This window comes from Lolium rigidum, chromosome 3 (assembly GCF_022539505.1).
Source record: "Lolium rigidum isolate FL_2022 chromosome 3, APGP_CSIRO_Lrig_0.1, whole genome shotgun sequence".
NCBI classification, from domain to species: Eukaryota; Viridiplantae; Streptophyta; class Magnoliopsida; order Poales; family Poaceae; genus Lolium; species Lolium rigidum.
Window position 1 is genome coordinate 355,582,877 of NC_061510.1, and position 15,494 is coordinate 355,598,370.

Genomic DNA, 15,494 nt, shown 5'->3' on the forward strand with positions numbered 1-15,494 from the left:
GCCGGCTGCAATCACATTTTTTTGCAGAAAAAAGATTGACCCGCGTATACTGGGATGGGCATCCGGCCAGTTCGAACTTCTTCAGGGATTTCTCAAGCAAACTATACTACAGTACTACAGTAGCCTTCTTTTGTTGTTGTTGAAGGAAGACAATCATTCATCCCAATTCCCAAACCTCATACGAACATCGTCAGTACCAAGCACGAGACCACAGAGAACGGATATTCAGACTGGCCATTACGAGCCTCGCAAACACGCCCAATCGACAAGAGAGGCCGCGGGCTGTGAGCGAGAATACAACTGCGGATTCGGTAAAAGGGTGGAAGAGGGGCGGGGAGGGATTGGGAAGAATAGGTCACCTAGCTTCGAATCGAGACGGCAGGAGAACGGTGTCGCGGCCACCGTTGGCGTCGCAGCAGTTCCACCGCCGGCTCGCTAGGACACCATCGCCTTCGACCGCCGCCGCCGCTTCCCTCACTCCAGGTGTCTCCGTTGCCTTGTCCCAATTCCTACCAGTCAATGACGGCGCTGCTCAATCATTTTAGTGGAGTCCTTTTTTTTCTGCAACACCTTGGTTTGTTTGTGAACTCTGTAGGAAACCCATCCCCATAGCCCATTCAAACAACCAGCCTAGTTCAGAATGGGCCTCTTTAGAGACCCATGTTGCAGCCTATGATCAAGGCCCAAAAGGTTTAAAATAGGCCACGCACGCTTTCTTCAAGTGAATGGAGGCTAACGATCCGGCCTGTTTCTAGTAAGCTGAAAAATAAATTCTTACGAGGCTCGTTTCTTTTTTTTGAATATTATGAGCGTGTATATAATAATTACTTTGATCGAAGCTCCATCACTCTGGACGCTGGCCGTCATCCCAGATCCTGTCATCAAAACTCTCTCCATTCGATCAATAACCATGCACTATTTGTCGAATAAAAAAGAACTTGCCCACCAAAACAAAACTATAGAAATAGTCCATGGTACTGACTCACTTATGATTCTCAGAGAGAGAAACAATAAGCCAGTTTAAGAAAAGGTGCAACACTGAGTCAAAGGAGAACCAAACTGGTCTGCCGTTGATCGGGCGACAGTGGTAGTTCCCAACAAGTTTTACGGCCTGGAAGCTGTGTCTCTGAATTTTGATCTAGTGGCTGTTTGTGCAGCATGTGCCCATACAGGGACGAAGCTGAAAAAATATCTCACTGGTTTGAGCTCTATCTTTTGGGTATTTTACTGTATGCCAGCTCCATCCCTGTGCCCATGGGAGGAACCCACGTTTACCATTGGTCGCTAGGGCATCTCCAGCGACGCAGGTCGACGCAATGGCCTCCTCCTCGGAAAGGTCCGGCGGCTGGGTCTCCGGATCCCACGCTGGCCCGCCGTCGTCGTGGTCGTAGTCGTAGTCTGCCATGTCGACGTCCTCGTTCTCGTCCGCATCCTCCTGGTCGTTCTCTTCTTCTTCTGCGGCGATCTCTCGGTCGAAGTAGTCCACGTCGCCGAGATAGCCAGCGCGGCGGCGCCCGTCGAACTCCCAGGTCCCGAATGAAATCCAGTTGTAGGAGTTCAGCGCGTACGCCTGATCCTCCCGCAGATCCGGCGGCAAGATCGCTCGGCGGCGGCGCACCTCGTCCCGCCGCTCTCGGCCCTCGCGCGGCACGGGTGGGGGGGGGGGGGGACCGGCACGCGCAGCGAGTTTAGGTACCAGCCCCCTCCCGACAAGTTCGCGTCCGGCCATGGTACCGGCCGGTTTTCCCCCATAGCTGCCGTGCGAGGTCAACGCGGACGTACCGTCCGACCCGTGCCTTCTTGCCGGAACGCGAGCCGCTAGCCTCCTGGTCGTTCTTCGTCTTGCGGAACGGCCAACATTTCTTCCCCATGGCGTCGGTGGGGTGGATACTGTGGGATTTGGCAATGGTTTGGTCGGGGAAATGGGCGCCGGCAGCGTCCCTTTAAGAGGCTCCGACGCCATCTCGCCTTCAATGGCCTGCCAGTGCAACGCCTACTAGCTGCGCACGCTCGCGGAAGCCAAGGCACGCCATTAACGCGGCCCTACAAAGGCTGCAGCGCGCCGTCCGGAATTAATGCCGCGGAAGACGAAGAAGTTATGCCGCTGCCAGGCGGGCCCGTGCGAGGACGGAGCGGACACTTTGCGCGTCCGCGCAACGTCCGCAGATACGCAAACCTGGCGCATATTTGAGCTAGGTTTGCGTATCCGCGGACGGCCCGGTCACTTTGCGTCGCGCCGCTGGAGATGGTGCCAGACGCATTTTCGGTCACAGCGGACACAAACGGTCGCTCATCGTCTGTTTCCGTCGCACCGCTGGAGATGCCTCATCGTCTGTTTCCGTCGCACCGCTGGAGATGCCCTTACTCCAGCAATCTCGAGAGGATGTAAGCTATGCATAATGTTAACATGTCTACAACACACGTTTGGAATTAACTGTTTGGAATTTTTCTCGGTTGCAACCGGAAAAATCGCAATTCCAATACAATTACAATTTATAGATGTACGAATAGCGATGCAGTCAGGTTGTTTAGGACTTGATTGAGTATTAACTTAATTCTTGGCAAGCTGAGAGTTAACAAAACCAAGAATATATTCTGTTGTATATCTAAAACGAGAAAGGTTTCCTGCGCCACTTTTCTCTCTTTCTTTCTTTTTTTTTTTCTTTCTTTTTTTCTTTCTTTCTTTCTTTAACATATCGATTTGTCAGATCATCGGAGCAGAGATAGCCGATTTTTATGGGATTGTGAATCGTGAAACGGGATGCATGGTGTGCTTTTTCCTTGAGGGACGCATGGTGTGCTAGTGCCAGCCACGAACCACAGTCGTGTGTGTATCATCTCGAGATGTCGGGGAATACATCAGACTATACGTGGAGCTATGAGCCTATCGGCCTATGGCCAACTTTATGATTATCCATATTTTGTACTAGTAGTAGTCGAAGAATGTTTAGTGGCCACGTTTTGCGTCCGCCCATGTGTGTGTGTGTGTGTGGTGGGGGGGGGGGGGGGGGAAGGGCGTGGCCTGCCGAGAATTCTAAAAAAATGATACCCTCTGGAGAAAGGCCGAATAAGCACATCTCGGTCCCAATACAACTTCCAAGTATCAACGAGAAGTCTAAGACGAGGTCAGACCCACGTGATTCCCAGCCTTGGCGCCACCGCCGCCCCTCTCTCGCTTGGGCTCAACCCTCGATGCTCTCTGCCTGTCCGGCGGCCGATGTCCGCCCGTCGCTGAACGAACTCCCTCTGCACTTTTGTGGGCTTAAGGGTGGCCTCCGCTCGGTGCTCAAGAAGAAGCAGGCTTGCCTGCTTGGAATCAGCCGCCGGCCGCCAGTGTCCACCTTCCCCAGCTCTTCCCGTCGGCCGCCACATGGCCACACCGTTGCGCTCCAGCAGTCCAGTAGGTTTGCGTCCGCTCCTGCACTGCTATTCTCTGTTTCTGTATCCATGTGTTACTGTTAAGTGTTTAAGAATAAAATTGCCTCTATTCAACTATTCTCTATGCTAATGTTAAAATTAGTATTTTGACACTTGTAGAAATGAAGTCAGATATAGTTGAATGTTTCAGTTTGTGTGGAATTGAAGAGGAATAGCCAAATTGCATTCCTTTTCAAGAAACATGAATTAAAAAAGATTGCATCTTCTTCAACACCGTTGGTCGTACCGTTGGTCGTAGATGATGAAGAAAGATGATGGGATTTTGTTGGTGTGCCTTGATTCTGCACCTCCGGTCCGGCCAATCCGATATTGAGAGTGAGATCGAAATTGAAGATGCAACACCACATCCACCTTCACCCCAACAACCAAATGGACCGTCATATGATGCTCACTTTCTTCCACATGATCCGGGGTAAATGATTCCTATTTCAAGTTATGATGTTAATATTCAAGATGATGTTCGGAGAGGATATACCCTAAAAGGTCCATGCTAACCATATGAGTATCCTTTCCCAACAACAAAAAAAGGGTAAAAACGACACTTTACCTATTTTTGGTTTCATCACTACAATTGGCTAGAATATAGTATGGGAAAGGATGTGGCATTTTGCTTTGTGTGTTACTTGTTCAAAGAGAGAGCCAATGGAGGTCTCAGAGGAGATGCCTTTGTTAAACATGGTTTTAGAAATTGGAAGAGACCCAGATCATTTAAGAAGCATGTGGGTGGTGTTACTAGCATTCACAACCAAGCTCGAGAGAAATACAACTTATTAATTTGTTGCACCCAACACTAAAATCGATAATGTTATTATGAAGGTGTCTAAGAAGGATGTACTTGTTTACAATATTAGGCTAATTTAATCTTAGATGCTTGAGATTTCTTTTGAAACAAGGATTGGGAATCTGTGGACATGATGAGAGTGAAGAATCAACTAACCGGGGGAATTTTATTGAACTTCTAAAATGGCTTCCGGAAGGTAATGAAGAAGTCAATAAGGTTGTTTGAATAATGCTTCCGGAAATTGCATCTTGAATAGTCCAAGGATACAACATGACATTATTGAACGTTGTGTGGTAGAAACTACTAGACTAATCATTGAAGATCCTCATGATGACCACTATGCAATTCTAGCCGACGATTCTAGTGATATGTCTCATAAAGAACAACTTGCTCTTTATTTGCTTTATGTGGGTAAATTGGGAAGAATATATATGTGAGATGTTCCTTGGAGTAGTTCATGTTTCCGATAGTACTTCATTGCCTCTTAAGGTTGTAATTATATCTTTGCTAAAAGATCATCATTTGTCTCCCACTCAAATTCGTGGACAAGGATATAATGGGGCTAGCAACATCAAGGGTGAGATTAAGGGGTTGAAAACTTTGATAATGAAAGAGTCACCATCTTCTTATTACACCAATTCTTTGCAGATCAACTTTAATTGGTTCTTATTGTTGTGGCAAAGGAAAATGAAGCACATGTGTGGTTTTTTTTTATCATGTTTATTATTTATTCAATATCATTGGAGTTTCTTGCAAGCGCCATGACATGCTTTGAGATGTTAGAGCTCAACAAGTTTTACAAGCACTTGAGATGGGTGAAATTGAAAGTGGAAGTGGACAAAATCAAGAGATGGCTTTATCTAGACCCGCTGATACTCGCTGGGGTTCTCATTAGAAGACCATTCTACACATTGTTGATATGTACCCCACAATCCTTGAGGTTCTTGTAAGGATTGGAAAAAGATCCTTCACAAAAGAGTGAGTGGACAAGAATAAGAGGAGTTGCCGCCTAAAAAGCACAAACACGGGGACGGAAAGAGGGGGATACGTATACGGGGATACGAGATACAACATTTTCCAAAAACAGCCATCGGGGATACGGCGAGTATATATGAAAAAAAATGCCATGTAATATAAAGTTATGACAGAAAATTAATGAGAAAGAGATCAGAAAAGAGAATACTTTCCCATTTGGTGTCTCTTTTATCAAGTTCTTGATTGATTCTAACAAATAGCTCAGCAAGAACATGATAAATTGGAGCTAACAAGGCTCAGATGGCCACATAGTTAGACAGGAGCACCACCAAGCTTCTCCACGTAAGCCCAGAGAGGATACCTAGGATCTACAGCCATAGCACGCCCTTCACTGTCACCCACGGATGATTGGCTACTGGCTCCACCGATCAAAGGGCAATATGTGGAGGAATGAGGAGAGGCTGAGGAGGCGAAGATATGGAGGAATGAGGATAGGAAGAGGCTGTTGGGTTACCTGTGGTGCTGGAGGAGGCAGTCGCCGGTCGAACCCAGGCGTCGCCGGCGGCGGCGAGTCCAGGAGATGGCGGCGTCGTGTCCAGGTGGCAGGCGATGGCGGTTGCGCCTCCTGTCGATAGGGCACGGACCTGGGCATGGAGAGTGTGTCCTAAGGTGATTTTGTGTTGGACCGAGCTGTGTTTTTTGGCCAGGCCGTATCCCAAACGTGTCCCGCCGTATCCCTTTATTTTTAATTTTCTTTAATTCCAATTTTTGGGATACACCAAAATTCGCCTATCCCGCCGTATCCCCATATCCCGCCGTATCAGAACGGCAGTTCGACAGTTTCTGCCGTATCCATGCTTTTGAGGTTGCTGCGGCCTTTGAATCATTTGACTTTGTTTTCCATCTCAACTTGATGCTTGTTATTCTTGGCTACACAAACGACTTGTCTATATCTTTGCGAAAGAGGGGTCAAGATATTGTAAATGCAATGACACTTGTTGGATTGGCAAAGGATAAAATAAAACATTTGAGGTCATCACTTTGATGGGAAGGATTTGTTGCAAATGTGGCATTCTTTTGCAAGAAACATGTCCCTGAAGTTCCTTCACCGGAGTCCAATTATGTGGCTCATGGAAGATCACAACGGTATTATGCATGAAAAACAAACAAATGATGACCGTTATAGAAGAGAAGTGTATCTTGATGTTGTTGATCAAATTATTCAAGAGAGTTGACAATCGGTTTGATGAGGTTAACATGGAGTTGCTTATTTGCATGGCGGCTTTGAATCCGGCGAATTCATTTGCTTCTTATGGTGCACAAAAGGTAATGAGATTTTCCCAATTCTACCCCAATGACATATCAAACATCGATTTGTTAAGACTTGAACTCCAACTTGAAATCTTTACCGATGATATAAGAAAAGATGCTAGGTTCAAATGTGTCAATCATCTTGCCGAGCTCTCCATTATGCTTGTTGAAACAAAAAAAAAATTATTTATAATTTAGTTTACATGCTTCTCAAATTGATATTGCTCCTTCCGATTGCGATAACGAATGTTGAAAGAGTATTTTTCACAACGAGTCTAGTGAAAAATAAGTTGAGAAATAGTAAGGGTAACGAGCTCTTGAACCATTGCTTGGTAACATTTATCGAGCGAGGGGTGTTCCATTAATGTAAGTGATGATACTATAGTTGAAACTTTAATGGCAATGCAACAACATAGACTGAAGAAATGTTGTGATTTTCTATTTATGCTATATTCTATCATGTAAGACTCTTTTTATGTTTTAAATTATTTATATTGCAAATCATGCATATTTGATATATGTATTGAATTTCAATGTTGACAATAATTAAAAACCTTCCAAATTTCCTGCTGGAACTCTCATGGCTGGTGAGATGCTGCCAAGCACAGCCATGCTAACAAAAGCAAGCCACAAATACAAGTTCAAATGGTACTCGGTTCTGGAACTCTAATACGGAGTACAACAAAATCCGACGTGAAATAATACTTGGGAAAGCTAAAATTCCCTGGATTAGGAACTCAATGAGCAACTACAATAAAAAAATAGCATCTTGCTACACTAGAAATTCAGCTAGACTACAAGACAAGTTTTTTCTTCAGATAACATGTGAACACTGCCGGCCTTATTGATGCAATGCGACGGACTCGGTGAGAACAGCAGCAGCCATCCCTTCACATGGAGAAAACTCATTATTAGCTCAGCAACATGAAAAGGAGCTCTATACCTCCTAGGAATACTGATGCCAATAAATAAATCCATGAAGCATTTTGGCACTATAATCTGTTGCCGTCGGGAGTTGAATACTGCAATTGATGTTTGTAATGAAGTAATAATAGAATGAACTACTATTTTTAAGGACTTCTCCCACCAGAGCTCGAAGCTGGTTTCTCCACAAGCTAAAGCCAAAAGGGAGCAATGTATTGCTTTGAGCTTACAAACTATCAAACAGCTAAACCAAGGGAAAGCTCTAGGCATGTCCAGATTAGGCACTGGCAAGTAATCTCAACACCAACACCATATTCAACTTCTGAATCATCCGGATCACTTAACAATCTAAAACAATGAGCCACCTATCTCGGCATCACCATCATTTAATTTGCTTTCTGAGTTATTTACATGAGTGAATCCCTACAGCCAAATGGGAAGTAGTTTGTGGCCTTGTGCGTTGGCAAACATATATTTTTCCATATATATATAAAATCATAAATTCTAGAATCAAGATCTCACCAGACTATCAACACATTCTTACCCGTTAAGCTATTTCAGCACATTAGCACATCAAACCAGATAGCCATCATGTCTGTAGCATTTCAGCTCCATTCAATCCACCAGCAATGGCTGTGCCTAGAAGCATAAGAAGACAGACAATTAATAACAGTTCCAAGGAATTGATAAATGCATAAAAGAAGGCAATGATGAGTCAATTACACAAACGAGCTGACAAACATAATTTAAGGAAAATAACTCACTTTGTATAGATGATTTATAGATCACTTTTGATACTATTATTACTAGCAATAGACAAATAAGTATACTCATCTGTTGTAAAATGCAACGAACAGTCCTGAAAGTAATATAGTTGGATATTTAATCATTAAGAATTTAGCTCATAAGAACCAAGACATGGTGCTTATATAATTTTTCTCATGTAAACTAACTGTCAAGCATCCAAAATTTAAACACGATAAAACCAATAAATTCTAACAACGAAAGTGATCTTGGGCATTCACTTCTATAAAACTGGAGCCTGTCAGACAAGAAATACAATTTAGTTTGGTCCGCTTACAGGAGGGGTCATCAACAAGTGACCAAAAACACATTTGTTCATAAAGTATGAACTCAACAAAAGCAGTTTGTATGGATTTAAGATTAATAATAAGATCAAAACCAGTAAATATACTGGGATAGAAGAATATAAGTAGCTTTGAGGTTCCAAACATTTCAACTGAGTTGCTCATTTGGCATTTCATTTGGTACCTAAGGATAAAGATGACAGCTATATGTAATGGTAAACTATACTAAAGCATACCGCTATAAGTTTGTCTATCTAGCAAAGGGGCAATTGGTAAGTTCATGTTGTTACTGAACACTTAAAAATGAGAAAGAAGGTATTCGAGCAATCATGCAACAAATATAACTAGATTAGGTTACTCCTGCAATAAAAGGACTAAGGATGAGCAATCACCTGGTGTATAGAAGCTTTTGAAAGGAAGATGGCCAGTGATGTCAATGGTTTCATAAAGTTTCCTGGATTGCATAGACTTGAGTTGAACCATGTAGGTATTGCCGCTCACACTTAAAAGTATGACATCAGAATCGCAATCATAAGCCAGCAGAAGCACCATCACTCCTTCAGCCTGAGGCAGTTCAAGAATGGTATGCGTTTCAAGCACCCATGTGGCACCACCATGACCATTGGCTTTCCTTTGCCACAATTCGAAGTGAGGATATGACAATATGGCGTAGCCAAGAGCACCATGCTGATCCTGAATGACCTGATGGTTTTGAAAGATGATATCATCTGCAACGGGAGGTCCTGCGATCACAGTTAGGCCGTGCTCACCCAAATCAAACTCAAATATGCTCTCGCGGCTGCACACCCAGTAAAGGCTATTGCCAACGAGGACCGGACGTTGTCTACGAATCTTACAAGAAGCCTCCGTTAAGATGAGATTGCCCCATATGCCAGTCTCCGAGGAGTAAACACAGACAAGGGATTGACTAAATAGTTTGTAGGCGGACATCAACACCACCTTGAATGGGTTCGAGTGGCAGCCGCCATGAACGTGGCCCTGTTCGCCGGCAGCGCAAATCACTGCCCCGTTGAAGGAGCGTGTCTCGAACTCCGGCGGAATGGCCAGGCGGCGCTGCTCGCTGCTGATGGGGTCCCACACGACGACCCCTTTCAGAAACCTGATCTCGACGAGGACGAGGCCGTGGCGGGAATCGAGGAAATTGTAACCGTTGTGGCTGCTGCAGCGTCCAAGGTTGAAGCGCCGAGGGGGTATGCGGTCGGGAGGATCCAGGATGGGATTGAACTGGAACTCGTTCCCCAGGTGTTTCCTCCTCGAGAAGACGCCGAGGAGGGGCGGCTTCCGGTGGTGTGCATAGAGCTGGCGGAGGAACCGGGGGTCGGTGACGAGGCCTCGCCAGCGCTTGCAGACGGCGGAGGCGCGCGGGAGGGAGGAGGGCAGCGGCGGGAGGCGGACGAGGATCTCCCGGAGTATGTCGTCGTCGTCCGGCAGGGAGGCAGGCTCCGCCGGCGATTTTCCGCGGCGGCGACGGATGCGTCGGGTCATTCTGACGCCATCCTCGCTCGCGTGGATCTGGGGATGGAGGCGCGGGCTACGGCGGCGCGCCATTCCGGCGCCCTGCTCACTCGCGTGGATCTGGGGATGGAGGCGCGGGCTGCGGCGGCGCCCCATTCCGGCGCCCTGCTCACTCGCGTGGATCTAGCCGGGGATGGAGGCGGGTCGTTTCCGCTTGGGGTTTTGTTTACATCCTACCAACGAAATGACGGCGCTGCCCCTGTCCGTGTTTTTTTAGAGGAGCCCTTGGTTTGTTTGTCAAGTGTGTAGGAAACCCATCCTCATACCCACAAAGCCCATCCAGACCAACTAGACTAGTTAGAACAGGCTACAACTAGTCTAATTACAGCTGCGATTACGGCCCAATAGGTTAAATGGGCCACGTAAGCTTCCTTAAAGTGGCAGGACAACAAGCTGTGAATGGAAGCTAACCGATCCGGCCTGTTTCTAGTAAGCAGGAACTTTTTTTTTTGCAAAAAGGTCCATCTATCTATTGATAAACATCTATAATAGTAAAAAATCCTAAAATTAATAAAAACTACAAATAGGCCTTAAGACCACCCAATGATGACTACAGACTAGCACAAACCAAATGCGTAACGATGTCCTCGGCCCTCCAGCATCACCTTCGTCGTGCTTAGGTTTGAAAGGACCAGCACACCAAAGCAGCAACAATCATCAAAGATGAGACCAGTATATCGGAAGATCAAGACATGAAACTACACTAACAAACACGAAAAGCGTCGGGAACCTCGAAAATCCACGAGACGCGCAACCCCACATGCCTTGCCCCGGTGCTAAACGCACCACATGAACAAGGATATAGTGGGAGGAGCTTATTCTGACTTCAAGGTGCGCCACCGCCTCACCATCTCCAAAAAGATACTGAAAAACAATCTAAAAATGTACCTAAATCCTCCCGCCAACAAAGGGTCATGGTGCCACATAGGCCCCAATGCCATCAAAGGAAGAGCAGATCGGCAGCATCGCCAACGAGGGGGAATGGAACCCTAGATGGGTGTTTTAGGATTCTCTCTCTCTCTCTCTCCCTTCCTCCCTCCCTATCCCTCTCCCTCTCTCTCCAGATCCGGTCATCGAAACTGATCAATAAACATATGCACTTTTTGTCAATTAAAAAAGTACCTTTAAAAAGAAACCATAAGACTAATTTATCCAGTGCTCTCGAGACTGCCATGGCTACTGACTCACTTTGGTTCTAGGAAAGAAAACTAATATGCCAGTTTAAGAAAAGATGAAATACATACCGGGTCAACGGAATCGAGAAATGTTTAAGAACAGATAAGGCTCTCTTTTCTGTCGTGGATCGGGCGACAGTTATAGTTCCAACAAGTTCTATAGCCTGGAAGTTAGAACTATCTCTGAATTTTAATCTACTGACTGTTTGTGCAGCTTGTGCCCTTGGGAGGAAACAACGTAAACCATTGGTCGATTAGTCCAGCAATCTCGACAGGATCTAAGCTATGTATAACGATAGCACGTCTACAGCACATGCGATCTATATGTATTCTCTTGTAGTATCCAAAAGGAGTAGGTACGAGAAAGGGGTTCTTGCTTCACGACCTGCCGGTCTTCAATTGCAAAGTAGTGCAGACAATTTTTAAAATCTTTGATTCGTTGACATATCCCTTTCTTCAGATCAGCAGAAGAGAGAGCCGACGATTTGTATGGGATCGTGAAACGGGACGCATGGTATGCTAGTGCTAGCCACCACCAGCATTCTGAAGTCAACCGTCGTGTGTGTATGTATCGTCTCGAGATCTCTGGTTATACATCGGACCACGTGGAGCGATGACCAAGACCAACTTTATGATTGTCCATATCGTAGTAGTGGCAAGAACGTTCCATGGTCACGTTTTGCCTCTCCTACCGAGACCACGAGAGTGAGATCCCAGCTTTTTCTTTTGGATGGGAGATCACAACTAAAGAGAACACATTCGCTGCATATCGCTCATGTTCCAGCTAGTGTATGTAGTTTATGCAACTAGCCGTGTTCCATACTAGTGTACCATATGGATTAATAATTTAAAGAGAAGTCTAATTTTTTTCACTCCACATTTGTATAAGTTACTTTTGTGCCTAAGATATACAAAGATACAGTACAAATTTGACCCACAAATTCCAAACCTTCAAAAGACAGAGCTGATGAAAATTTCATTTTAAAATTCTTTTTACACGTTTGGAAATGGTAACCACGCTAATGGTTGTTCTCATACATGCAATATGGTCCAACATATTTCTCATTCCAATAAGTAAATATTTTTTTTAGAAAAATATAGATGATCAATAGAAAATTTGAAAAACAATAAATATGTGGGAGAAAGGAAAAGTTGGAAAATATGATATATTTTTAACATAAATAATAGGATTTAGAACTTCTTCAGAGATTATCTAAAAAGTTATTGCAACATATTTGAGAATTCTAAAAAAATTAAAAAATAATGGGAAAATAATCCAATTGTATTTAGGAAAACAAGAATAGTTAAGAAAATTCACATGTAACTTTTAAACCATTGTCATGTCCAACAACTTCAACTATGGTCAGGGGTGTTGGTCTTATGTTATCTGACATATTGTGAGTCCATATGTAGATAGTGACGTTCCTACTAAGAGCATCTCCACCGGTAGCCCCCAAATAGGCGCCGACAGGGGCGCCGACACCTCCGTTTGGGGGGTGCCGGCACTGCATCCTCCATTTGGGGAAGCCGTTTCCACACCGGCGCCTCCCAAACGGAGGCCCCCAATTTTTTTTTACAATATATCGATCACATTTTATTCATACGATCACACAAATAGAATTAAATTATTCATACAATCAATCAAATAAATAGTATTTAAATTATTCATACAACCCAACAAACAAATAGTACTTAAATTATTCATACAACCCAACAAGCAAATAGTACTTAAATTATTCATCCAGGCAAATAAATAGAAATAAAATCATGCATTGTTGGCTGCTCGTCTCCTCGCCCACAAATGCGCATCTAGATCCGCCTTCAGCTGTGCATGGCCACCTGCATCTCGAATTTCATTGTGCATATGAAGAAAAGCAGTGAATTCTTGGGGCACATGCTCTACCTCAGCTAGTGGCTCTTGATAATTAAATGGATGATCATCCTGCACAGGTGCGTCGCGCTCGTTCTCAATGATCATGTTGTGCATGATCACACAGGCGTTCATCACCTCCCACATCTGTGCCTCAGACCAAGTGAGAGCAGGGTACCTGACAATGGCGAAACGCTGCTGAAGCACCCCAAAAGGACACTCAACATCCTTGCGTGCTGCTTCCTGGCATGTTGCAAATAGGCTTCCATCTCGTTTGATGGAGAGGGAATTGTCTTCACAAATGTAGCATACGTTCGGAAGATACCATCAGCTAGATAGTACCCCTTGTTGTATGCGTGGCCGTTTACCTCAAAGTTCACTCAGCTAGCCTGGCAAACACCGAAGAGCGTTGCAGCACGTTGATATCATTGTTTGTTCCTGCCATGCCAAAAAATGCATGCCAAATCCAAAGCTCATGGTCTGCCATCGCCTCAAGAATGACATTGCACTTACCAGTATGGCCCTTGTAGATCCCCTGCCAAGCAAAAGGGCAATTCTTCCAGCCCCAATGCATACAGTCAATGCTTCCGAGCATCCCAGGAAACCCTCTTGCCGCATTCTTCTGCAGGATCCGAGCTGTATCATCTGCTCTTGGTGCTCTCAAATAGTCTTTGGCAAACACCGCTATGACGGCTCGGCATAATCTGTAGAGACTCTGTGTACATGTTGACTCAGCCATCCGTAGATAGTCATTGGTTGTATCTGGAGGAGCTCCGTATGCAAGACAGCGCATTGCAGCAGTGCACTTCTGAATTGAGGTGAAGCCCCACAAACCTGTGCAATCTTTCTTGGCCACGAAGTACGTGTCGTACTCCCTGACGCCGTGGACAATCTTCAAGAACAGGTCCTTGTTCATCCTAAATCCGCACCGAAATTCCTTCGGCGAATGAGTTGCATCGTCGTTGAAGTAGTCGGCGTCAAGCAGTATTGCGTCGGCTTCACGATGTCGGTTGATGTTCCTCCTCTTGCCTGACTTTGAGCCGCCGTGCCGAGTCACGACGAAGAAAGGCTGGCGAACCGCAACATGTTCGTCAGAATCAGTTGCTGCTGTTGCCGCCGAACAGCCTGAGCGTTCTGCTCCTCCCTGAACAACTGCACCATCATCTCGTCGTCGCTGTCCATCGCGGCAATCGGACGAACACCTTGCGAGTGGGGCGATACTTTCGCGGTGGCGGCGAGCTCTGTTCCGAGCGAAACAGCGGCCGCCGGTCGAGGGGGTGGCAGCCATGTCGATGGGCGACGGTTCGTAGACAGTCGGCGGTGTCTATTGCAAGCAGGGTGGGTGCGGCGGCGACGGTGACGGTGGTGATCTAGAGGGGTGGGAGTCGGCTCGAGCGTGTGTAGGAGGTGGGAAAACGGTGTGTCTGGCTTCCAGGCGGAGCCCACACTCGTTTTCAGACGTGCCACGAGGTGCCGGCGCGCCCGATTCGCGCCCTTGGCGAAGGGGCCGGCACGGGGTTGCCGACGATTCTATTGGGCTCCAAAATTGGCTGGCGCCGTTTGGGGCGCACCGGTGCGAGCCCATTTTCGCTGCCGGCCCTAAAATGCTACCGGGGCCGCTATCGGGGACGTCGGTGGAGATGCTCTAAAGGTCACTAGACTTTTAGAAGATCCATTTATAAGACAAAACTAAATTAGTTCCTTGATTATTGGATAAAAGTTTTCAGAATAAAACTCAATAGACTTTTAAAAGATGCATTTATAGATGTGGCAAACAAGAACTGCAAACTGAGAATAAAAGTGCCCTCAACGAGCTGAATTGGCCGACGTCATTGCCCACGAATGTAGAATGGGCGGAGCCACATTTGAATTCGTTGGCGATTGGTCGTACTTGACCGGAGAATCAACGGTAGTGGGCGACGGTCATGGACGGTGACAAGGGCAAATGTTGATACGGGGCTAGGTCGGTTGCGTTGTTTGTTCGGATCGTTTTTTAGCAAAAGAAACTAGAAAAAATTGCAACCATATGTGACGACAAACCTAGCCGCCTCCTCCTCCTCTCTCGCCCCCCTCCTGGGCGGCGGTGGAGGATCTGCCCGCCCCGCTCCGAGCAGGCGCCCCCGGACCGCCGCACCTCAGCCGCCGCTGCTGCCGGCCTCGGCTCCGGCCCCATCCCTGACCTTGGCCCCGGCTCCGGCCCCGGCCACAGCCCCGTCCGCGGCCTTGGCCACGGTGGCGGCGCCCCTTCCGTCTAACGACGAGGGGAAGGAGAGGGTTTCCACGGTGGCATTCCATGGGAGGTGATGAAGCGCCGGTGGAGGAAGCCGGACGGCACAGCTACTTGGCCGAGGCCTGATGCTCTCCGTCGGTAGCCATGGAGGATTCGGTGGAGCGGT

General features: G+C 46.4%; 1 protein-coding gene across 1 annotated transcript; it reads right to left on the reverse strand.

Moving 5' to 3' along the window:
* Positions 1-7,270: 7,270 nt before the first annotated feature.
* LOC124697255 lies at positions 7,271-10,149 on the reverse strand. The gene is made up of 3 exons (XM_047229875.1): positions 8,910-10,149; positions 7,974-8,068; positions 7,271-7,393 (listed from the first exon to the last, which is right to left on the reverse strand). The coding sequence occupies exons 1-2, from the start codon at positions 10,147-10,149 to the stop codon at positions 8,019-8,021; spliced, it is 1,290 nt and encodes a 429-aa protein (XP_047085831.1). The 3' UTR covers positions 7,271-7,393; positions 7,974-8,018.
* Between the last annotated feature and the right edge of the window lie 5,345 nt (positions 10,150-15,494).